This window comes from Megalops cyprinoides, chromosome 8 (genome assembly GCF_013368585.1).
Source record: "Megalops cyprinoides isolate fMegCyp1 chromosome 8, fMegCyp1.pri, whole genome shotgun sequence".
Classification (NCBI taxonomy): Eukaryota; Metazoa; Chordata; class Actinopteri; order Elopiformes; family Megalopidae; genus Megalops; species Megalops cyprinoides.
This window is the reverse complement of record NC_050590.1, coordinates 36,497,316-36,523,535: the sequence shown is the minus strand read 5'-3', so window position 1 is coordinate 36,523,535 and position 26,220 is coordinate 36,497,316. Positions and strand designations below refer to the sequence as shown.

The 26,220-nt window shown below is 42.0% G+C and overlaps 1 protein-coding gene across 2 annotated transcripts in view; it reads right to left on the bottom strand.

The window, feature by feature from the left end:
• Positions 1–903: 903 nt before the first annotated feature.
• Positions 904–26,220, bottom strand: part of LOC118781743 (high affinity cAMP-specific and IBMX-insensitive 3',5'-cyclic phosphodiesterase 8A-like) — a 54,272-nt gene continuing 28,955 nt past the window's right edge. For both annotated transcript variants that reach the window (XM_036534769.1, XM_036534770.1), the window contains exons 2-22: positions 24,571–24,627; positions 22,208–22,398; positions 21,892–21,948; positions 21,674–21,728; positions 21,278–21,366; positions 20,629–20,707; positions 19,400–19,540; positions 18,363–18,451; positions 18,186–18,237; positions 18,059–18,101; positions 16,453–16,530; positions 16,164–16,234; positions 12,447–12,611; positions 10,488–10,536; positions 9,007–9,142; positions 5,849–6,047; positions 4,082–4,299; positions 3,009–3,141; positions 2,227–2,391; positions 1,997–2,126; positions 904–1,691 (exon numbers count right to left, since the gene is read on the bottom strand). In XM_036534769.1, the coding sequence (XP_036390662.1) occupies positions 1,585–1,691; positions 1,997–2,126; positions 2,227–2,391; positions 3,009–3,141; positions 4,082–4,299; positions 5,849–6,047; positions 9,007–9,142; positions 10,488–10,536; positions 12,447–12,611; positions 16,164–16,234; positions 16,453–16,530; positions 18,059–18,101; positions 18,186–18,237; positions 18,363–18,451; positions 19,400–19,540; positions 20,629–20,707; positions 21,278–21,366; positions 21,674–21,728; positions 21,892–21,948; positions 22,208–22,398; positions 24,571–24,627 (2,304 nt within the window). In that variant the 3' untranslated portion in view covers positions 904–1,584. The remainder of the gene's footprint in view (positions 1,692–1,996; positions 2,127–2,226; positions 2,392–3,008; positions 3,142–4,081; positions 4,300–5,848; positions 6,048–9,006; positions 9,143–10,487; positions 10,537–12,446; positions 12,612–16,163; positions 16,235–16,452; positions 16,531–18,058; positions 18,102–18,185; positions 18,238–18,362; positions 18,452–19,399; positions 19,541–20,628; positions 20,708–21,277; positions 21,367–21,673; positions 21,729–21,891; positions 21,949–22,207; positions 22,399–24,570; positions 24,628–26,220) is intronic.

The window sequence follows — 26,220 nt, the reverse complement described above, 5'->3', positions numbered from 1 at the left end:
CAGTCTTAACGAGGAACGCTCTTTCACACACCAGCATCTTCAATCAGAAACCAATGGTGGATAATGCATTTTCCCTGGGTATTCTAGGTTCTCGAACAAATGGCCATCATAATCTGCTCTTGATGAAAAGGACAAAGCACACTATACAGGAGAAGATTGACATTAGACAGTGATGGACACCTTTGCCTCTTGTGCCCCCAGAAAGCTGGTTCAATATGGTTCAGTATATATGGACAGTGAAATGCCCTTTCAACACCCTCACAAAATTCCACATTAGAGCTGTTTGTTTTCATCCCTCCAGTGTAAAATACATTGTCTACAAAAATAGCAAGATTTGTCTGAAAATTTTCGACTAGATTAAAAAAAACTCAGACATTCTTTGCAGTTACACAGTGGGGTGTATTATATAAATACTGTATAAAATAAGGCAGTCTTTCAGTAGGTCAAACCAGATACAAAATTTCTGGGAGGAACAACAAAACCTTCAAAGATTTGTTTCTGTTTCAAACAATCATTTGTTTCTGAAAGCCGTGTGCTTTACAGCATGACTCATCAGCCAGTCATAACCAAGAAAACACACTCTCACATCCATACAATCAACAACTGCACAGCTTATTCGCCAAAACAAAGCACCCAAGTTTGCAAATTGTTATGACATACATTTTCATTGTTCTTTACAGTGCAATATAAAAGTGTAATTCTAATTGGTATTTGCATTACGAAAATAAAAATGCCTTTACATTAATGAAATGTATGCTAAAGGGTATGACTCACATACATTCAGCTTTGGCTTTTTTGTGTTTTGTATGCAATTACTTATTCATTTTTATAGAATTGTTTAAAACTGAAAGAAAATAAACATACCAAAATATGTCTATTTGCAAATGCTTATGAGATTGATGAGTGATTTTCTGCACCTTTCCCCTGCCTTTTCCATGTATAACAGCCCACTCCACCATTTGAATGTGGAACAACAAATCTCAAAAATCCCTGGTTTATCAGATGTATGCTAATGGAGGTGGGTAAAACAAAACAAAGCAAAAAAAAAAAAAACAGTACAAAATGAAGAGAAGAATGTAGGAGGAGTGTGCGAGCAAGAGAAGCTGAAGCTCCCCCTTTTACAGTAAGTGTGAACTCTAGAGGGACACCCAGTGGTGTCTCACTGCACCGCACCACTCCACATACCCCAAGGCAGGGCATTCTCTCAGAGGGTAGCAGAACCACCTCACAATTTCAGTTTTTTTCTTTGTCCTGCAATCTGACAGGGACCTGAAACTGGCGTAAAGGTAGCAGAGTGAAATAGTTTTTTCTGACATGCTTTTTGCAGACAGAGTCTGTACCCACATCAAATGTGACCCGTAGGACCATCCCAGCAAAGCAGGTACCTGTCTATTCAGATTCTTGTATTTTCATTACACTTATGTTTATAAAGCTAGTGCCTTATGTTAATCTCTCTCTCTCTCTCTCTCTCTCTCTCTCTCTCTCTCTTTCTTTCTCATGAGTTATGGAATCTGCAAATAGAGTGACACTCCATTGGGGAACCAAGATGACTGCTCTGCAAATGGGCAATGCATCCTTGGACAATTACTCCACGGGTGGCCGCAGGCCACATAACTTCTGCTCATCCATGCTTTTCCAGTACTTGAAGTTATTGTTCAGGTGCTGCATGAGGTTTGGGAGATCTGCAAACACTGCAAGAGAGCCATGGCACACAAATACTTGTATCATGCAGAAATGACTATGGCATGGCATATGGAAGCACTATGAATCTAGGTGATGACTAAAGAAAAACTAACTAGTATGTAGCAAAGCAAATTACACCGGCTTTTAAAAGAGGCACTGCATGCAATGTGTATTAGTTGATTGAGTTTGCTTTTGGACAACTGGCTGCGTTACTTGAAGACTTACCATAACATGTTAACACAGTCACTTTCAAACATGAATATGGCATTGTGAGTGTGGTGCAGGCGCAGGCTGTAGATCTGAAGCCACTTACCATCCCAGGCATCAAACATGTCCGTGATGAAGTAGTCAATGAAGGATATCTGTGACCTGGGAATGCTGCAGGTAATCCTGTCAAAGACAGGCATCACCACAGGCAGGCCCTGTTTCTTCTCCTCATCGGTCTGTGCCACCAAGAGTGGAGACACAACCAGATTGGCCTACTCAATGTCCACAGTTTCATTAACAAACCATGTATATCTACAATCCGATGCATGCATTTACCTGCGCAAAATACTCCTCTGAGATGCGTCCGGCCCACTCAATGCACACCTCCAGCGGCCTGCATGGGTTCGAGATATCCGCACACTTGATTAACATGCGCTTGATGAGGATGCGATTCTCCAGAGATGTCAAAATGCTTTTGGTGGCATCTTCCTCTCCGTTGCCCTGAAATCAGCATCAAAAAAACCATGAAATTCCATATCACTGTCAGAACACCAGGTGCATCTTCACTGCACTCATGCAATATCAAAAAACAAGCGGGGCTAAAATATATCTATAAACTTGACAATGAAGCAAATTTTGCAAACTGGCTGCACCAGGTGCTTTATCATACAAAATGGGTAAACCAAAGCTTCACCTCAGCACAAAAGCCAAATTAAAATCTATGTTTCTGAGTTGCAGTTAGTGCTCTGTGTCAGTGGAGGGAAACTGGGGAAACTAGTTCTGAGGGCAGGTTTTCCTTTAAAACCACCCTGTGATGCATTCCACACTAAGCTGGGAAAGCTGCTGCCAGCTTGTAAAATTCCCACTCTACATGGCCTTCTGTGAGGCCCAGTGAGTCCCAGCACTTGTCAGCCAGGAGTCCCTCCTCTACACCAAAATCAACATTCTCACATTTCACTGAACATGCAAAATCCATGCCCACAACTAACAAGTCACTTCACCGAATGAAGAGCAATGTCATTCAACATCATCGTGCCGGAGAAGGTCTGCATCTTGCTGGAGCTTCAGTGTCTTCCCCCTCATGTTTCCCTCCACCTTAAATTTAAAGTCCATCTCACCCCTTTCTCCTCCAAAGCAGCCAGGGGCTTGTTGATGCTGTTCACAAACTTGTTGACGTGCTCGAAGTGCTTGGTCATCTCGGTTGCCAGGACCATATCAATTATGGCCTGCCGCAAGGAGCGGTACTCATTTCTGGTCACAAAGGAGAGAGGTAGAAACAGGAAATGCAATACAATTCCCAGACGTCTTTGGGTTTGGCTCACTGCTCTGATGCCGTGGGGTTGGTGGGTGAAAGGCAGCACAGACATGTGCACAGATGGCTCTCTGACATAAAAACCTCAAATCTCATTGGGGTCTATGCAGTCATGACAGATGCCAACAGCATTAAATTTGTTCATTTTTAATGCACTAAGTACATCTTGTTCCTATTCTTGTAGATTCTGAATCTGAAATTCTTTTACCATTTCCTGAGATAATTTCTTCACTAGTACTGCCAGCAACTGAAATCTATATCAAGTTCAGAATTGTGAATAGAGTAAGTACGTTATACTGAAATGACTGAAATATTGATGGTAAGAACTGTGTGTATTCTTGCCTGCTAATTAACAGTGATTAATGAAGCAATAAAGCTCAGTAATGGGCTTTCAAATGAAGGACAGGTCCAAAAAGTGCATTTTCCCACTAATGACTAATTTTTCCCATCCACTGACTTTTCATTTTTGCAAAACTTTTTTTTTTACAGAAAGCGACATTCCTCTCATTCCAACAAATCCTATTCTTTGTGTGTGGGTGAATATGTGTAGACTTCACCTGAAGCTATGGGATACCATAGCCCCATAGAAGAGATTTATGTAGTTGGGATAAATGCAATTTGGCCATCTCTCAGGGAGCTTATTTCAATTAGCAAGCATGCTAAAAGCACAGCTGTTTCATCCCCTTCAAGGTACAGTTTCTACCATCCATAGGGTGATCAGTGATCAGTTAGGACAAGCAATTACCCAATGGAGCAATCAGTAAAGGTACACAAAAGTACTCAGATGCTTGAAGGTCTTTACATAAACTGAACTCTCTCTGTCTGCGTCCAAATGGAGGAGCTGTGGCCTCACCCCACCTGGGTCCCTGGGGACCTCACCTCTCCATGTTCTTGAAGATGTTGCATTTGTCGTCACGGGTAGTGATTTGGAAGGCCAGAGCGACATGGTGGCTCTCCAGCACAGCAGTGTCATTGTAGAGGACGGCCAGCTCACTGCCCGCATTGCACAGATAGGAGTTTGTGCGGCCTGGGTGGTCAACATCGTGCACCGCGGCAGCAATAAGCGCAGCTACCTCATCGATGGGGTCCAGGCTTTGCTGCGGACAGATGCGATATAGATGACAGTCAGAAGCTCAGTCTACATTTACTTGTGCGTGCGGGTACCCCCTCCTCCCCCCTCCCAACTCCCACTGCCAGCCACCAGACAAACCTCTTGAAAATAAGCCTAGTGAAAATTAGCTAACTTTTTATTAACTTACAATAACCACATTCAAGTCATACAATCCATTACCAGCCACATCACCAATGTAATAAGGTAACTATCCAGTCAGGCAAGTGAGAACAGAATATAACAGGCAAGTGAGAACAGAATATAACTGTTTTATATTGGTTTATAAAATAGAATTGGTTTCACCTTTAAAACATAGGGGAGTTGTTGCTGTAAACAGTTGCTTTAAACACAGCTCAACAGAAAGAGCCTTGTTATTGTTTATGTTAAGTTACTGTATCCGTATCACTTAAAAGCACAATATGTACCTTGCTGAGCTTGCATATTACAATAAAAATAATGGGGTGGTAATAGTTTTGACCAAACTAGCAGAAATTTCAGTCTACTGGCCAGAGTGGCTAGCGTCCATGCAGACATCTGATTTTCACAATACAAATGGGGGAAATGTAGTCGGTCAGTTTGGCAAAATGTGGTTTAATGATTAATACAATTAAACAATGTCACGGACATACATGTAGAGTCTGACTAAATCTGTCAGAATGATAAAACTAATCTGAGTCTTCCACAGGGTCCCCCCAAATCCACGGCCATGGGACAACATTCCTGGTTGTCCCCTCAGCATGCTTCTGCCTCAAATTAACGGATACTTCAACACTTCTCCTCAATGTAAGACCTACTGGCATATGTTACACACACTTGCATTCTTACAAATGTGTGCACATGCACAGGCAGACACACCCTGAGGCACATGCACACCTTCTGGCCATGACTGCTGCCTGTGAATCAAACATCACAAAAAAGATCATAGCACAAATTCTTCGCTCAAGAGAGCCTAAAACAAACGACCATAAAGGATAACAGCATGATCTGGGTTACCCAAGCTAAGAGCCACAGTTTACTTAGCAGTCAGTCTAGCAGTATATAACAAAGCCAAGAAAACTGCAAATCAATATCAATGGTTCAACAATCACTTCATAAACAGTGGTTTAACATAAACACTAACTCAGCAGTAACAGACTTGAGGAGATTTAAATCTCATGAAAAAACAAAAACATTTTATTACAAAGGTATCTTGTCCAGCTCATACTGAGGGTGCCTGACATTTGCAAACATTCCTTTTTGTCTGCTCTGGCTCTCTAATTCAATCCAGGTGTTTTTGCCAACTATACAGCTAAGCATGTCTCTTTAAGTGAACTCTAACAGGCTATAGCCAAAGCATTATAACAGCAGTCACTTCAAAACCACATGAAAGGACACTGGTAACACACCATAACTGATGTGACAGCTGACTGTAAAAATTCTACGTAAGATTGAGCTGTCATGCGAGAGCATCAGGAGGTCAGGGCCAAGCAGAGGGTGGTGGAGCTCATTAGTATGGGGGGGGGGGGGGGGGGGGTGAGCATGGTGGTGGCTCGCACCTTTACCCTCTCCTTGCAGAGGAAGTAGGCGGTGGCCTGTAACACATCAGCAGCATGGCTGGAGTTGTGGTAAGCGTTGCTGGCATGGTAATTGGCTTCGATCACTTGTAGCCATGCCCTCAATGTGGCTTCGGGGCAGTTGAGGAATTCACCCACTCCAAAGCGTGAAAAGATTTTCAGACCCAAATACACCAGCGGCCTGAGAAAGAGAGAAATAATGGCACATAACCTTTACTGTGCAACTTTAAAATGTCACACTTACACTTACAGAACACAAATTATTATAACTGCAAACATAATATTATAACTACTACTACTAATAATATTATTTATTATGTAATATATACAGTGGATATAAAAAGTCTACACACCCTTATGAAATTGCAGGTTTTTGAAATGTAAAGACAGAAATAATGTAAATGTCAGACTTTTTCCATCTGTGATGTGATCTTCCAAGCACCTTTTGCATTTATTACAGCAGCAAGTCTTTGTGAATAAGTCTCTATTAACTTTGCACATCTAGACTTTGGAATTTGGGCCATTCCAAGACTTTAATTTTCCTTTTCTAAAGCTATGCCTTGGTCAACTTGGATGTATGCTTTGGGTCATTGTCATGTTGGAATGTGAAATTCCTCTTCATCTTCAGCTTTCTGACAGAGGCCAGCAGGTTTTGTGCCAAAATATCTTGATATTTGGAGCTATTCATTATCCCATCTACCTTGACAAGATTCCCTGACCCAGCTGAAGAGAAGCAGCCCCAAAGCATGATGCTACCACCACCATGCTTCAAAGTTGATATGATGTTCCTTGGATGCTGAGCTTTATTGGCTTTGCGCCAAACATATCTTTTATGATTTATGTCAAAACATTCAGCCTTTGTCTCGTCAGAGCATCACACATTTTCCCACATGGTTTGGTTTGACTGAATGAATCTTTTGGCATAATTTAGACAGGTCTGGATGTTCCTTTTTGTAAGAGAGGGTTTCCGTCTTGCCACCCTACCCCATAGCCCAGCCATGTGCAGAAAACGAGAGATGGTGGTCACATGCAAGGAGTGACCGGTACCTGCCAGAAGTTCCTGTAGCTCCTTCAGTGTTGCTGTTGGCCTCTTGGAAGCCTCCCTGATAAGTTTTCTCCTCGTCCTCTCATCAACTTTGGAGGGTCGTCCTGATCTCTGCAATGTCTCTGTGGTGCCACATTTTCTCCACTTATTGATGATAGTTTTTTTACACCCAGTGCCTTCGATATTTTTTTATATCCCTCTCCTGATTGGTACTTTTCAACAATTAGCTCTCACAGTTTCTTTGGCAATTTTTTACGGACCATGGCTCTCCCAGTAGGATGCAACCCCAAACATTCAAGCAAATCCTACAGCAACAGCTGACTTTAATCTGGGTTTAATCAGAATCACTTTCATTGATGGCAGGTGTATGCTATTTACCTACAGGCATGATTTTGACTGTGATTGGTTAACTCTGAACACAGCTAGAGCCCCCATTTGGAAAGGGTGTGCAGACTAAGGCAATCAGGGTGTTGTAGTTTTTTCATTTAAAATGTTCCTAATAATTAACTATTTGTTTTTTCTCTGGATTTTTGTTTGTTGGATGATCACATTACAGATGGAAAAAGTCTGACATTTACATTGTTGTTATTTTCTGTTTTTACTTTTCAAAAACCTGCAATTTCATAAGGGTGTGTTGATGTTTTACATCCACTGTAACTATAATACTACATATATGCAATAATATGAACAATATAAGATCACTATAACACTATAAGATGAGAACAGGCCACTGATCCTTGCTGTTTTGCTCTATATACTAGAGGCCGACCGATAAATCGGCGTGCCGATATTATTGGCCGATATAAGCTAATTGCAGATAAATCGGTATTGGCATTTATAACGGCCGATAAATGACAATTAAAAAAGAAACGGAGAGACGGAAGATGGATCCTTCAACCATGTTATGAGTGTTGTCATTGCGTAGTCTGTCCAGCAGAGGGCACACTTCAACTCCACTGTTGGCAACACACGTGTTTGGAACGCCACAAATCACAACAATCAGCTAACAAGCAGAGTCGAGCAGGGTAGCCCACGATGGAGATCTTCTGTGTTCATGGTAAATTGATCATTGTCACATGAAATACATTACTTAAATAATAATAAATATCCCCCATCACTTCGTGTCAGCCATGCCTGGTTTTGTTGCAGTAACGTGAAAGCCGGTACCGTCAGTCAAACATCAAAATTACGTTTAACGTTACGGTGGTTGAGTGGTGTAGGCTAAGCTGTTGACAGACTTGATTGTAGGTTTATTTATGAAACAGTGTAGCAGTACTAGCAAGTAAACAAACAACGGTCCTATCATTTCTTCCATGTCACTTCTAAAAATTCTCTGGCAACATCGCTTACAGCAGCTTATAACGCTGTCCATTGCTAAATGAGGTTACCCACAAAGCTAGCTAATGCCATGTTTATCAGTGGAAGACCGCTAACATTAGTGAGTGGTTAAACTATAACTTTTAACTTTTTCTGCCTAAATGAAGCAATGGTAACTATATCTGCGTCTCACATGTCTGTAGTTACAGTCGGTGCATTGGAAATGAAACCCTTTCATGCATACGGTCACAGCGGTGTGATTAGCCGTTTAGCGCGTATGCTAAAACTGGTGTACACACTCTAAAACTCATGTACACACACTGTCTCAATCTCACACAAACTCATGATCACACATACTCACATTCATGCTGAATGCTCACCCTAACACACATAAACATGCTCGGAGGTTGTGGCAAAGGCCTAAGAGCCGAATGTCACATAATAACTCAAACACTGCCCTTATACAGCACAGCACATAGCAAACACTGCACAGCACATAAACCCTGCACATAACAAACACTGCACTTCAATTGAACTGCACTGCACATGATAAAGACTGCACTTAAGAGCATGTTTGACACTTGAGCTTCAGTCACAGGTCCACTCTAACACATTGACAGCACTAGATCTACTTTCACATACTCTCTACTACACTCATCACACTAGACAACCTTCCCTGATTTAACATGAGTTACATCATCATGGATGGTTAAGTGTCACTAAGTATCCAGGGCCTGTTCCTGAGTTGGGTTAACGGTAGCCTCTGCCCAGTCCTCACCTTTTAAAGGTGGCGGCCTCCAAGCTGAAGATGTCAAAATCCCAGGACTCTTCATTCTCCATGATCTGGGCTACCTGTGGGGGGATATCGCTGAGCGATAGTGGCGTGATCAGGTAGTTGGGAATATGATGGGGGTCTGAGAACACAGACAAAGCACAGAGGAAGTCAGTACTCATCACAGGCAACACACAGACACAGAGAGGATTGAACACAGGCAATCTACAGACATGGTGAGATCTGAACAAAGGCAAAGCAAAAATACAGTGAAATTTGAACATAGGTAAACTGCAAACATAGTGATATCTAAACACAGTGAACACAGAAACAGTGAGAGCTGAACAGGGCACACTGTAGCATCTGGACAGCATTTAAAAACAGCATCAAAGAAACCAGCTGTGCATATATTTAATGCATTTCACCTTGTTTAACCATTAAAATTGCTTTCATATCATTTCAAAGAATTTACTTTCAAGTACTGAATTCATATGTGACCGTGTAGATATCTGAATAGTATTGAAAAGGGACATGCAAGTAATGAATTAAAAACAACAAAATACATATCCCTTCTAAACAGGAGCCTTTCTTTTTTAAATTCTGGAATCAACACCCACACACACACACACACACACACACACACACACACACACACACACACACACACTCTGTTACGTCCTAGGACGTATTAGTGTGTGTCTCTCTCTCTCTCCTCCTCTTGCTCCCCGTCCAGGTTACGGCGCGATCGTCGGAGCATGGTGATTGGCTGGAAGACAGGCAGGGAGATTTGAAAAGCGGCCTCTGGGCAGGACCGGGACCTCACTCTCCCTTTTCCTCCCTTTTGCTTTCTTTTCGGTAGGTTAGCTAGCTTCCCTATTCCCCAGTTAGTTGTGTTTTTGGTCATTATTTTGGCCTGGCTCACCCCTGAAGTATTTTTCGTTCAAGAACAAAAAAAAAAAAGATTAAAAAGGCTGACGTGAAGTACGCAGAGTGTGCGTGTGTTGTTCCGGTAGCAGGTGTTGGAGGATGTCGAGTTTATGTTCACCCCACCCTAGACGAGGTCGTAACACACACACACACACACACAAATAATTCAGTACTGTACTGGAATTAGCTCATGGGCCAATTGCATTTTCTACTCAGATTGTAAGCACTGGCTTCCAGGTGCCTGGTGCTATAAATAATATTGCTCTTGATTCATATCTGGAACATATTATCAATGAGTTTGTGCAACAGAGCGTTACGTTCCACTCTCTCCATAACCCCTCAGTACTGCAGGCTCAACTACCCAGTCCAAATTGGCAGAAGGGCAGCACTTCGACAGACATCAGAGGCACAAATAATGTCAGAGGTCAAAGTGGCAATTTCTGACACGGACCTCTCTCCATGGTGTACACTTCAATGCACACACACATAGATACACACAAACACACCTGGCCTTTCTTCAAAATTTAAAAACAACAAAAAACGTTTTTCTGGGTCCTTACGTTTTGTGGCAAACATGTTCTCATATCCAGATAACCTCCTCATGCCGTCCTGCGAGGAGAGGGAGAGTGATTGTGTGAATGTGATGTTGGCAGATTAAGGACTATGCTGCGTCACATGCAAACCCACGGTCATTTTTACATCATTTGTTTGCTCATTGGACAGACACCCTAACCCAGGGTAATTTCTAGCACTTTACATGCTTCATCATATCTTTTAATATAGCTGTCGCAGTGGAAACATTCAGATGAAATACTTTCCACTACAGTCTGACTGCAGTGTCCCATTTGGGAATCAAACCTGCAAACCCTCTTGTTCAAAGCCCCATTCTTTAACCTCTGTCACATTTGACAATGTCAGAGATATGACTTAAATAAAATTTGTTATCAGACATTCAACATCTAAAACAGATAACACTGGGACAATGCATACATTATACCTCTCTTGAAAGCATCAGCTTTTGCAATGCTGTTATCTTTACGAGGCCCCACTGTAAACATTTGGGATATTGAAAACGGTCACAACATTTCCGTGTCTGCTTGTTTAAATAGTAAAGTACGCACACTGCCAAAAATGCCTATATTTTATGTCCATATGCCTTCCTCCCTTGCACTCATATATGTACCTTAAAACTCAGACTCGTGCAACCACCTGCAAACTCCTGTGCATGTGCCCACAAACAAACACACACACAAACTGAGACCCCCAACTAATGTCCTGACATTGCCTATGTGTTGGTGTGTGGAAGAGGAAGCAAAACTGTGTTCATCTTTGAAACTGAAGACATTAAAACTATCACTTCAGTTCTTCTTAAACACAGTAAAACCAGACAATTAAAGAACCATAACAAAACACTCCACATGCTACTTATGACACACACTATAAACACACACATACAGAAGGAATCTGTCATTCCTACTCCAGTCTCTTTGCAAGTACTCCTCCTCAGTATTCCTGTAAACGACTTATCCTCAGTGTTCCTGCGTATGATGTCATGCTTACTGACAAGTCAAGTACAGAGCCATGTGTTTCCATGCTGCTGGGATTGAAGGAAAGAGGTTCATCTGAGTGTTAGGCTCTTCCTCCCTCAGTGCACAGGAGGACAATTAAACACTTCCTCCAGGATGGCGGACAAGCTGCCAACGGAGCACAGAGCACAGACTATCAGATTGAACCCTCTAACACACATACACACGCATGTGCACATGCACTCACAAACACATCCATACACACACACATATAAATGCATGCATGCACACACATTTAGACACACACTCATAATACACAAACATACAAACTCACACTCACAGATACTCACACATACACACTCACACATACTCATACACACCATGTCTCCACATGTTTCTGTGAGGGAAATGGTAGGCAAAGGCCAAGAGAAGAAGTGCTGCAGGGTCCTGAAATCCCACAGAAACAAGTTCCAAAATCTGCACTGAACTCACCTTTCATAGGAAGTAGCCTCTGGGCCCCACATGGGTAGTATCCCCCTCCCCCACACAGCAGGAATGATGCTGTGAGTCCCACAGCCTGGGACCACAGACCCATCATGTTCACAAAAGGAATAAGCTACCCCCACAGAGTTCCATGTGGGGAGACCAAAGGGGGAAAATGTTAATGGGCTCACCTCTGTCTGCCTGGTCACCACTTATTCCATCTACAGGTATATTCAACTCTGTGTGGCTCACCTTCATTCTGTCTGCCTTAGTTAAACATGAAAGTGTTAATAGTATGTTGTCTCATTGTGGATATGCATAAAGTTACATGGCTTAAGACAGGATACTCTAACTGATGTAGTAACGTGGACAGCAACAAGAACCTGCTGTTGAACCCTCCTAAATATGAGAATGCAATGCTGACAATGTTTAGTAAACAGAAGATCCATGGTTTTGCTTCCCTGGGAACACACACACACACACACACACACATACAGAGCACGGGCTCACCATCATCAGTCCCCCCACCAGGTCGTTGGTGTGGGGGTCTTCCTCCTTGGTGGCCAGCTGCGGGGAGTATAGCTCGGTAGTGCGCAGGATCTCCAGCACGCGGTCCAAAGCCTCCGACACCGGCATGGGGCTGTTCTCCTGCGCAGTGTTAATGATGTTTATCACCTGGGGGAGAAGTCAAAGGTAAGAGATCAGGGGTGAGGAAGCTGCCTTCAGTGGGAGACACTGAAACAGACAGGTCTGAGTACTACTTAAGTAAAAGAAGTGGAAAGAAGTGAAAGTAGTTTATAATGTAATATGCAAATATAAGGCAGAAGTATGCTGCCTAACCTTTCCCCTTGTTTGTACATGTTGCACTACAGATGATGTGCATGCATTATTCCTCTTCCATTTCAACAACATTCTAAACATGCTATGAGACAGAGCGCATTTAGGCCATGCCCATGCCATGGGGGAAAACAATGCTGCACTTTCCATCGATTTGAATTGCATAGTTTTCTTTATTGTCTTAAAACTAAAATCACAACCATGCCAAAAAGCCGTTGCATGGTGGGTGACACAGCAAATAAGACAATGAACCCTGATTTAAGCTTTTACAAGATTCCAAGATGCAAAACGGAGCCAAAAAGACATCATAGTTGGCTTAAAGCTATTAACAGACAGGAGGGCTCCCTAGCCATGGGGATCTTATGGGATCTCAACACTGTTCACCTCTGTGTGTGCATCAAAAAAAGTTAATTACTTCTCTATCTGAGAATATGTTGTTAAAAATTTGTATATGATTGATTCCAATTCTCCAGATATATTAGTTTAGCTAGTTAGTTAGCTAGCTATCTACATTTACATTTATTCATTTAGCAGACGCTTTTATCCAAAGCGACTTACATAGGTTACAGCTCTGTACAATGTTATCCATTTATACAGCTGGATATATTTACTGAGGCAATCATGGGTTAAGTACCTTGCCCAAGGGTACAGCAGCAGTGTCCCAGCGGGGATCGAACCTGCAACCTTTCAGTTACGAGTCCTGCTCCTTAACCACTATGCCACACTGCCGCCCACTCTAGCTCTATCTAGCTACGGTAGCTTGCTCTAGGTTAGCTAGCTAGCTAGCTACCAAAGCACTCAATCTATGGTCGAGCTTCCTGTTTACAGGTACTAAATGGCTTATCATCACCCGTTAGTCACTTTTAATAAAGCCTTCTAGGAAGTGCATGTGGAGAATAACATTGTAATCAGGGTTTGACATTAACATTTAGCTACCAGCCACTGTGGCTAGTTGATTTTCAAAGTTAACATTAGTCGCCAGCCATCATTTTCACCAGTCAAAGTTTTTATATCTCAAGTGTAACTGCAATTTATATTTTAAACAGTGCCATTAATATGTAATACTAGGCCTACAGTTAGACTTGAGCATTTGATCTTACATGACAATATGGCAAGTTCATACGACATTGATTGAGATTGATACAGAACAACAAGGGTAATGGTAATAGTAGTGCTAATAATACATAGCCTAATAGCAGGCTATATAGACTTGAGCATTTTGATCACAACGTTAGCTAACGTTAGCTATCTATATGACAGTATTGACTAGCTTAGCCTACCTGGTGATTCAAGTTTCAAGTTTCAAAGTTTTATTGTCATATGCACAGTAAAGTTTCCTGTACAATGAAATTCTTCCTTTGCCTTCCACTTATGAGTGCCGTTAGGAGTAGAACACAAGAAAACACAAGAATTTAAGAAAGGAAATATATAAAAAAGGTCAGAGAGTGTAAGGAAAAAATAAATAAATAAATAAACGATATATACATTAAATGTGCAAAAAAGAGGACATCAGTGCAGTGTAGGATGTGCAATGTTGATGCAATGCCAGTTCCATTCCATTGCACAGTTGGTTGCAGTGTGGGTGTGTACGTGTGAATGTATGCATGGGCTAGGCCGGGGAGGTGTGTATTTGTGTATTTGACCCATTCAAGAGTCTGATGGCTGTTGGATAGAAGCTGTTCCTGAGTCTGGATGTTCTGCATTTCACACTTCTGTACCTCTTGCCAGAGGGTAGAAGTGTGAACAGTTCGCACTGGGGTGGGTGTAGTCCCTGACAATGGAGCAGGCTCTTTTGTGGACTCTATGATGATAGATGTCCTGCAGAGAGGGTAGCTGTGTCCTAACAATCCTTTCAGCAGTTTTTACCACTCTCTGCAGACGCTTACGGTCCATTTCAGTGGTACTCCCATACCACACCGTGATGCAGCTGGTCAAGATGCTTTCAATGATGCAGCTGTAGAAGTTGCTGAGGATCTGTGGTGACATGCCAAATTTCCTCACCCTCCTCAGGAAATACAGCCACTGTTGTGCCTTTTTGACCAGTTGGGTGGTGTTAAGTGTCCAAATGAGGTCATCACATATGTAGACGCCCAGTAATTTGAAACTGCTCACCCTTTCCACCTCAAGCCTATGGATGATCAGTGGCTGATGAGTTTTCTCCTTTCTCATGTCCACGATCATTTCCCTGGTCTTGTCTGTGTTGAGGGTGAGATTGTTCTCCTCACACCATGTCACCAGATTTGCCACCTCATCCCTGTATGCTGTCTCGTCACCGCCAGTAATGAGTCCGATGACAGTGGTGTCTTCAGCAAATTTCAGGATGGTGTTGTCCTTGTGATAGGCGACACAGTCGTGTGTAAACAGTGTGTAGAGCATGGGGCTGAGGACGCATCCTTGTGGGGTGCCGGTGTTCATCACGATGCTACGACATGTTGTATTTCCTATTCTGACAGCCTGTGGCCTGCCAGTGAGGAAATCTAACATCCAGTCACAGAGTGTGGGGCTGAGACCAAGGTGCAGAAGTTTGCTGGTGAGCTTGTAGGGTATGACTGTATTAAAAGCAGAGCTTTAGTCAATGAAGAGCATCCTGACATAGGCATCTTTGTTTTCCAGATGGGAAAGTGCTATGTGAATGGCTGCAGAGATGGTGTCCGAGGTAGATCTGTTAGAGCGGTAGGCGTACTGCAGGGGGTCCAGTGTTCCAGGTATGCTGCTCTGGATGTGGGCCAGAACCATTCTCTCGAAACACTTTGTGATGATTGGAGTGAGTGCAACTGGCCTGTAGTCATTCAGGCAAGACACTGGGCTCCTCTTGGGAACTGGGATGATGGTGGTGGTTTTGAAACACGTGGGGACAGTGGCTTGTGAGAGGGACAGGTTGAAGATGGAGGCCAGAACATCAGCCAGCTCTGTGGCACATGCTTTGAGAGCCCTCCCAGGTATGTTATCTGGGCCTGCTGCCTTGCGGGGTTTATGGTTATGGTACAAGTCAAAATAAGAGACGGCTGGCCATGCTGTGGGGTCACTTTTCCACACTGATTTTGGGATAGAAAAGGGACAATCAGACTTGGTTTCTCTATATATCTGGCCCTTTCTTTGGGCAGAAGGGTGTTGAAATAGGCTCGTGTTGACATTTTATGTTAAAGCTGTTTCAAGACACGGTATCCCGCAATTTCCCATTCACTCCCTTTCAACTTCGCGGAATATTTTCCCCCACAGGGGGCATGGTTTTCCCTCCAATGACATGTTGCACTCTGTCTCTATTGCTGTTGCCAGCAAGTCCCCATCTGATTGGCTAAGGTATCAACTGTCCTCCACTTGCTCATGTGATGTCCTCAAGCGTGTGTGAATGAATGCACTGGTCATGTGAAAAATTCCAAATGAACCTGCCTTGGTTATGGGAGCTTCTATGGTCATGGAGTGGATCCTGGCCATGGAGGAATGTCTCTTCTGTGAGCTTCCTGTAGACAGACAAAAAAGAAAAAATTCCACTCTTCTCTAGGTAAAGTTTAGTCTGTCTTAACACGATTGGGAAAGTACATGTCCAACTATGAATGAACAGCTGGCCACAAATGTAGCTGACAGAACACCCTTTAAGAGTTTCAGCAGGGGTTTGAGAGCCATCGAAAAGCAGTCAGGCATTCCCATGATGCTCTTTGGGGTTGGCAGTACCACTCACCATCGCTGCCACGGGATGTGGTGGACCGGACGTCAAATGAGCCTTTCCTGCGGTCTCTGTGCTTGCTGACAGGGACATCTGCAGATAGAGGCTGAGGAAGTAAACCTTATGGCACAGGTAGTACTGGAGATGGCAGTGTCAGGAGGCTAACTACAGCATCCACACACTCTCACACATTTCTATCAGATGCAGGATGGGGTTCTCCTGTATTTTAATTATCATTTTGAGACAAACACTATGGAAATAACAGTGCACATACAGGTAACTGCCAAAATAAAGGAAACACTTGAGTAAATGAGGGATACAAAGTACATGGAAAGCAGGTGCTTCCACACAGGTGTGGTTCCTGAGTTAATCAAGCAATTAACATCCCATCATGCTTTGGGTAATGTAGATATCATCAACTAGGGGTAAATGTGGTCAAAAGTGTGTACTCTTCAACCGTGATGTATGTGCATTCTTTCAAGATGCAAGGCAAAACAGACCAGCAACTCTGAATCACTTGACTGCAAATATCAACCTAGAATGTGAGCAGACAGTCTCATCAACAACGGTCTAGAACTTCACAGAGAGGGATACTGTGATTGGGTTGCAGTTCATAAACTCCTTATTACAGTTAAAAATGCATGTAATGCAAGTAAGGTGATTCAAACAACACAGGTAGTGGTCTATTGAGCAGTGGAAAAACGTTATATGATCAAATGAGCCATCCTTCACCCTGTTTTCAACAAACAGATGAGTGCATGTGTGGTGCACACCGAAAGAAACCTACAGGCCCGAGTCCTTGTTTCCCACGGTGAAGGGTTCTGGTGGCTCTGTTATGGTGTGGGGCACATTCTCCTGGCATGGTGCGGATCCACTCAACTTCTCAGAGGGCATAGTAAACACCAACAAACACAAAGCCATTCTGAGGGATCACCCTCATCCTCATCCTACATTTTTATCCTGATGGGGTGGTCTCTGAATGGATGGATAAGCATGAAAATGATGTAAACTATTTGCTGTGGCCATCCCAGATACCAAATCTCATCCTAACTGAACACTTAGGGGACATTCTGGAGAGGTGAGTGGTACATTTTCTACCACCGTCAACAAAACAACATATGAGGGAATTTCTCATTGAAGAATGGTGTCAGATCCCTCCAACAGAGTTCCACAAACTTGTAGAAGGTGCTCAGGTGCACTGAATCTGTTCTGGAGGCTCATGGTGGCATAACACAATATTAAAATGCTTTATGTTGGCATTTCCTTCATTTTGGCAGCATGTTCCTGTATGTGCTCTCATTGTCAAGTTTAAATGTATAACGAGACATTATAACTACAAGAATATCAGTAGTTATAAAACTGCAGACCGCATATTACCAGGAAGGATGTGTGTGTTTGCTTTTTATAGATGTAATCATGAACGAAGCACAGAATAAAATCTCACTTTCCACATATTACACCAAGCACTTCCTGAAAATCTGCAAAGATCCTTTCAAGGTAGTCCAACCCCAGTGTGGGAGCTGTGAAGCACATGGTGGCCAACCAAAGATCAGCCTGTGTGCACTATGCTACTAGATGAGGTAAGCTATCCGCTCTATTAGCTGACCTGTGGATGTCATACCTGTCTGAGATTCTGCTTGCACGCGTTCAGTGAACTTGTCAGTCTAGGATGAGGAAAAGAATATCTTGTCATATTTAAGATGTCCAACTGGCCAACAAACACACAAGAGATTAAAATATTCTCTTACCTTGTTATTGTCATCTAAAGGCCTGTTAACAGACACATAGTGTCTGACTTTTCTGAAAAATAAACAGGTGAAAAGTTAAGCTGTTTTTAAAGTGAATTGAATATCACACCATTCCAAAGCAGACCTTGCAGTCTCATGCTCTATCTGATGAAATCACACATTCCTATGGCTGCTCACCCTCCTTGTCCTATCACAGGAGTTATCTTCACATTCTGCTGTACGCTGTCCCCATTCTTCTTTTTGGTATAGTAAAGCCCTTGCCATTCCTTGAATGAAAGGTTAGACAAGGCAGGAGAAAAGGAAAAACATTAATATCACAGCATTTGACAACACCAGGCAACATAGAGCATATCCACTGTAATCATCATCGTTGATACAATCAAACAATTGTGAGAGGCTAGGTTGTGCTAAATTATTGCAACAAAAGTGAGCCTCTAATTCCCTGTCCAGCTCTGGTACACATCCTATGAGCTTTGTGTTCTCTGAAGTAACCACACACCATGACACCAGTCCTGTCTTATTTGTCCACCTGCATTGTCTCAATAAGCACTTCTCCAGGGAGGTCCGAAAGCCTTCCTTATGCCCCCAATTGTCCCCACATGCCCAGTAACTGACACACCCAGTGAGACAACATGAGCAACATCTCTGCTTAAAGCAAGGGATGCAGACTCCTGTGGGGTTGGTGCATATTAAGACTATTCATCCTGCCAATTGCCTTAGCTTAATTAGTCCAACTGGTTAATTAGCTACATCCATGGATTTTCTGAAACATACTGTTATGAAGTCTTTTAAAATAGGGTGAACAAAGAGTTTTCAATTACAATGTGTCTTTTATCCACACAAGATAAGGAAAATAGTGATACCAAAGAAATGACTGAGCCAACAGAGGAAAAAATACCAAAGGCTTAACCCAGTGCTCAAACCGGCCCTCAAAAGAACAGAGTATGATGCCACTGCCTTAAAAAGAGTTAGGATGGCTAAAAAGCTTTGTTTACTCTGCCCTGTGTAGGGCAGAGTAAACAAAGAAACTCAAATGAATCACAGACCAAACTCCCAACCCAACTCCGACTGTGTGAAGAAGTCAAACTTGGACTATAGCAGCTGGTTGGGAACCACCTCAGAGGCAAATTCATGTTGCAATTACACCTACCGTTTGAAACATTTCTGAGTGCTGTGGCCAACCACTCTGAATGCTTGCTGACCCAAATGCTCACCTGTCCTTTCTGCATACAGGCATTGATGGTCTCCAGAAGTTCAGGGTTGTTCTTCTCACTTCTCAACACTTCCACTGCTCCTTTCCCTATCAGCTCCCCGTGTTGGTATCCCATAATCATCTCGTACGTGGGGTTTACATACTGGTCAGGGGAGAGTAGGAATTAATCCGAGGGCTTTGCCATAGAAATGGTCTTAACAAGTAGGAGAGCCCTCTTTTTTACATCACTGGTTTAAGTCCCAAAGGGAACACAAATACAGTTGACTCTCCCACATCATGGGGGTTAGGGGCCCAGCCCCCCCGCGATGTAGAAAAACTGCTTAAAATTATGTGTATATATATATATATATATATATATATATATATATATATATATATATATATATATATGTATATTTATAGTATTAAATGATAAAATACATTATTACACATATATTTCATGCATTTATGACTTACTAAACTTTTTTACGTTTTCTTTGCTTTTTGTCTGTTACACAAATCGTCTGAAGTGCTACATGGTTTCCCGCACAAGGCATCAAAGCTCCCAAAAAAATCCCATTTAATTGTTTGTTGCCAACCCGTGAAAAATCGAAGCCACAATGTGGAAAGCCGTGATGTGGGAGGGTCAACTGTAGTCCTTTTAAATGAAATGGAAAAGAGTTAAAAGAACATGCTAATACACTTTAAGCACCATGATTATGCCTGACAAAAGGAGCTTTTCATCCAAAAAGAAAACAGATACGATCATTGACACATGACCTCAATCCAAGTCTTTAAAAATAAGAGAAAAAAATCTTACTACCCTTTAAGAGACAAGTAGTATTGGATCATAATGCATTGTTGAAAACCATATAGTACAAATGCCCCTACTTCTTAAAAAGAACATTTTTAAACAATAAACAATAAAAGGATGGTAGCCAATTAGTAAACCAGTACTTAAGGGTCACTTTGGTGGTTGGTATACCACTCCCTTCCGCAAGTAAGTAAATTCACAAAGCAATTAAACTTTAACTCCAGACATTATTTCCAAAACCTGACACCAATTCTGAAAATATGCAGGATATTGTAATTATTTCTACAGTGTAAAATTGGAAGTTTTGTGCCTACAGTAGCATACTTGGTTCCTTGAAATAAAGTGTGGCCAAACAATGTAAGGTTCTTGTTTCAACAGAGTTTGTTTAATCAATGAAATGGCTCACTGCATGAAAGAAAAATCCTACCATGGCATACCTGGATCACATGGTCCTTGCCTGAGATCTCAATGGCTTCTTGACTTTGTTCCAGTGCAGTGAAAATAGCATTGCAGGCTCTAAGGTGTTAAAAAAGGGATTATCTGATCATTAGCTTACCTTACAAATATCATTTCACTCATGCATCTAACTGCGTCTCAAATTTAAATCTGTATTCGTACTTAGTACTTGAATGGTAGTGGAAAGGTTAAGATGAACCCAGTCCACAAGCCATTCTTACAGAGCTCATTCATAAATACTACCCATCTAAAGTGGCAAAACACATTCAGCAGAAGTCTGCTGTTCACAGCATCTCTGAAGCTGTCAGCAAAAAAACTTTTATTACTCTTTATTTACAGTGTGCTTACCCGAGACTATTAAAAAGAGTACACAGATTAAGGCTATCTGACCGGTGTCTTTCAATTGACGCGTACAAAACAACACAGACATACATTGCAGCACCTTGAAATTCCTGTATCGCACTCTTCCTCAAAATCACCACACAGGGTTTTTCATGAGGGGTGGAGGTAGGAAACCAAACAGTGCTGCAGTTGTGTTTTGCACATGGTACGCCACTGTAACCTGTCCGATAAGAGGTGAGGAGGGCGTGTTTTTGGAGGATGATGAACTTTTCTCCTGGCTTGGCTCACCTCAGTTTGAACTGTGCCTGCACCTCTGCATACTCCAGCTGTAGCAGCTCATTGTAGCAGCTTATCATATTAACGTTTTCCACGTATCTCTGATCGAGTGGGGAAAAAAGGAAGTAAAATACACTGACCGACAATGTCAAGGTGGTTTTCATCACAGCAATGTGAGGGTGAAGCCTTAAATACCTCAACCTTCTCAATTAATATGAAAATCTGCATTTGATATTTGAAATACTTTGAAATACTTAAATGGTTTGATGCCATGATTTATCCCCCATATACCCAGCACCAGTAGTTCTGAAACTTCACCCCATGTGTGCTTCTATGTGGCAGCTGGCATTGCTCATAGTACTAACTCAGCCCACCACGACACACCCACCCACCCCTCTCAACACTCACTCTGTTGAATCCAGCAGAGATCAATGGCATCACAGACACTTCCTCCCGATCAGACCTTAAAACACACAGCACAGATCAGACATACAGTCACAAGTGATACATTACTCCTGCTTAACACTGCATGTCTCTCCACATTACATTGATTTTAGGCTCATTATTGATATTACTAACACAGGACCTGTTGTGGTGACGGATTGGTATGAAAACAAGGTTCATACCTTTTTACCACGGCAACAATCACAGTGTTTTCTGATGATCTTGCTGCCCTAATTGACCTGAACACAAAAAGAGGGAGGGGTTTAGTGAGCCCACAAGTGGAGGGGATGGCACACTGTCCAACTAGTTACAATGTCCAATTAGTTCCAGTTAATCCCCTGTGCAGTGCTGTCCACTGCTCTGAACTGCATGCTAAAAGAGCACAGAGTGCAGGGTCCATCTTTATGCAGTTACGCAAACACCTGATCAGGTAATGCCAGGAGCACTGTCTAGCACTACAGAGTTAGACATAAACGCCTAATCAGGTAATCCACATACCGACAGACTGCTTCTGCATCAAAGTGTCTAGAGTGCCTGTGGTCAATGATGACGATATCATGGTGGTTTTTGAGGAAGCACTCCAGTGCAGATTCAGGTGTTCGGGCAATGGTACACCTGAAGTTGGCCTTTTCACAGGCCCACCTGAAACCACTGCTCTGGCTGTCATCTTTGGCAAAAACTAACAGCACCTGGGAGATGGACGACAACAAACCAAACAGAGAAAGGGATTTACGAGCAGGAAAACAGACAATAACAAGAGACACTACTGCAGCATTCATATGGTCGAACCGCATACCTGAGGTAAACCACAGAGTAATGAGTAAAGTAAAGATTTACAAATCCTTCCAGGTTTATGGTTTTCATGCCTGTGATGGCATTCCAAATGGTGAGATGCATTTTAAATGTCACTCCTAAATATTTCTGCACAATTTCACAAGATGTTACGACTGGCCAATCGGGCCACCCACCATCACAGACCACAGTGTTTCAGTCAAATCTGTCGTCTACATGCACACTCCTTCAAACACTGGCTGTGATTGACAAACATGGCCATCCACTGCTCTCCCCGGGTCAGAAAGGTTGTGGATGCAAGGTGTGAGGGGACGGAGTCAAGTCAGCCATTCCGAGCATGGGACCTGCCAAACTACCTCTCTGCAGCTCCCTGACTCATGCAGCCTAATGCCTAATGTTTGGGAACATGGCCAGAATTCTGAGGGCCACAAACAGATTCATGAGTCATTCAGAAATAAACAGACATTATAGTGACATGGTTGGCAGCACTAGGGACACTTTCAGAGATGGACGGTTTGTTCAGTGGCAGCTCGGGATTGCAAGAGCCCTGGGATTCACTCCTTGGCACAGAGCAAAGGAGCTTCTCACAGCTGATCTGCAAACCATGCCTCTTAACACGTGGTGGTGCATTACCAGAGGACAGACAGCTGTCATTCAATTCATGAGATGACCTAGAAATTGCAGACAGAGAACTGAACTGGATTATGTCCAACTGTCATTAGATGACCCACTCTATAAATACCTATATCAGGATTCTGTTTCCAAAAATGTATGGTAAAGGGAACAGTTTATCCTTGCAGACAAACAAACACACAGCATGAATTCCTACTGCTGTGAACAATTAATTGCAGCATACTATATTAGCATACTACATGTATGCTACATATATGCTATTAACTACACCTGTTAATAAGTAAAAACATTATCAACTGTATGTGGGTCTCCAGCCAACCTAATCTGTTCTTAAAGTTCACTTGCCATGCTCACTGTAACTGTGGGAAACAAAGGCATACTGCACATGTGTAAAGGACTATTCATCCCCTAAAAATACGTCTGTTGCAAATTTGGTCTCTCTTCAAGGTGCACCACTATCTGTCCCCATGCTAGGCCTACTTTCGCACCTGTTAACTGTCCCTTACTAAGAACTCCCACAGTACCCATTAAAGCTCCCGCTGAGGTCCAAAAGCTGGGTGAGCTATACAGGCTCCCAAAAAAAGGTTCTTTTCCTTTACACATACATCTCACCTGCCAACCACATGCCCCAAGATAGAGGAGCAGGGCAAGTATTTGAGAAATGGGACATAATGAGCCATTGAGCAGCTGTGACCAATGGCCTCCTGATGACACCACCGGTCCCTGGGCCCTCTATGTGCCTCTCAAATAACGTGCCAGTCCTCATGGCATGCCAATGTTTGGAGGTCAGTTGCCAGGGCGATGCCAGCATAGGGTTTGCACAATGCAGCCATTCATAACATATACGTAAATCTGTTTTTAAAAAGATGATTGTTTGCTGGTGTCTTCAAATTCTCAGGGTGACAATTCTGATGGTGAATTAAGCAGCTGCAAAGGTATTGCTAACATGCAACAAATCCTAGCATGGTTGTGAGATACTCCTCTTAGTTTTTCCAAATCATAACAGTGAAAAAAGTTATCAAAACCTGGAGCTTCAACGATTCTAAACAGTTTTGCTCAGTGTTTGCTCAGTTTTGATATTGATATTATCTTGAAACAGAATGCAACAACAGGGCACAAGAACTAATGATGGTTAAGCCCAAAACACCACCTTCAATGTGAGTTCCTGCAGAATTCCAAATCCCAAGCCTGATATCTACTTGCTTTTCCCATTCTTAATGATAATTCACTCATTAGCTTACAGAATATTTTTTTCTACAATAACATTGTGTGCTGCTGATTTTCTTTATTGTCCTTTTATGTAGTTATCTGGTCATTACACATGTACAGAAACACAGTTGTGTGAAACAGCATTGATCGCCTGTTTCCCTAATAAACTTGTAAACTAAAAATTCATAAACTGCCCACTTCTGATCCAAGTAGAATGCATACTTTACCTGAAGAGGATCTTTGTACAGCTTCATTGCTCCAAACTGCACCTCTGTAACTGTGGCCTGCAAAAAATGATCAAGGCAGGAGACATTAAAAACATTAATGTATGAATCAATGATCGATTGCGATCATCAACCTTGTATTTTACTAATCAACAATGAGAGCAATCAAGGCACTTTGTCACTTTCTAACTCAAACATAAACATAACATGCTTATGTTAGGGTTAGGGTGAGTTATGTTCAACATAAGCATGAACATATAGATGTACCAGCTTTATACTGTCCTATAACATCTACTATGCACCACTGGATGGACAAAACTTTTTTTTGAACAATGCCTTTATTGACTTTTTTTTTAAATTTTTGAAAACATGCCTCCATCCCTTCTAGGGTTTACCACTACATTGATGCTTCCAAGTATCCTGTCCTGAGTTTTCCTCCTGTAGAAGCCCTCCCATATCTCTACATTTTATAAAATCATTAAATGGTTTCCAGATTCCCTCATAAACAACCATTTTGTTTTTCAAGGTATATGTTATCATTTCCATTGACATACATTGCGCCATATTTTTGATCCAAGCACCAATTGCAGGTGGAACAGTCTTCTTCCAGTTAGAAGCTATCATTCATTTTGCCTGTGATACACCAAAATCAATAAATTTTTATTTGTTGGTTCTCAAATTAAGATCTGTTGGATACAAGTGTAGCAATATCATCTTGGAGTCTAGCGGAATATTCACAGACAAAATGATCATGATTTTATTGATCACTTCCCTCCAGAATTTCTTAATTTTGTCACACTCCCAAATACAATGTATGAATGTTCCTTGAACCTCATTACATTTAAAACAAGTGTCAGGTATATTACTGTTATGTTTATTCAATTTGACAGGGGTTACATAAGTCTGCATCAGCCAATTATATTGAAGTAGCTTTAAATTAGTTTTGGCTGTTTGTGTCTGAGCCTCCTCACAGGTTATATTCCAATTGTTATTTGAAATGTCCTCTTTTAAATCCGCCCTCCATGCATCAAATTTGGATACTGAGGTCTTATTAGAACCAGATACAAGCCAGTTGTATATTAATGAAAGCAAAAAATTACTATTGCAATTCTTGGTAATAATTTCTTCTAAGGATGAAAGTGCAGGAATTACCAATGACTGGTTTTGGATAGAAGAGATAAAACTCCTCGGTTGCAGGTATTTAAAGAAATGCTTCCTTGGTATGTTATATATTAGAGAGATTTCCTCAAAAGTCATTAGGACCTCTTCTTTATAAAGGTCAGATATTCTTCTTTGCACATAGCTGGAATCCAGCATCCAGCTTGCCTGGTTTAAATGAAACATTGCCCCAAATTGGACTAAACTGTGACAACGAGTTAGATATATTCATATATTTCTTTATCTCATACCAAACATTAACCATATTAAGCACTATAGGGTGGGCAGTATGTGTTCTTAGATATTTTAGCTTGGCTGAATACAGATACAAATGTAATGGTAGATGAACGGAGCATGACTCTATATCCATCTATGATGGACTACCTTCAATGGAAAAATAGAAAATAGTTCTCAACTGTGCTGCCAAATAGTGCCAGTGAAGATTTGGACACTTCAACCCCCCTGTATCAAATGGAAGATATAATAGAGACTGGA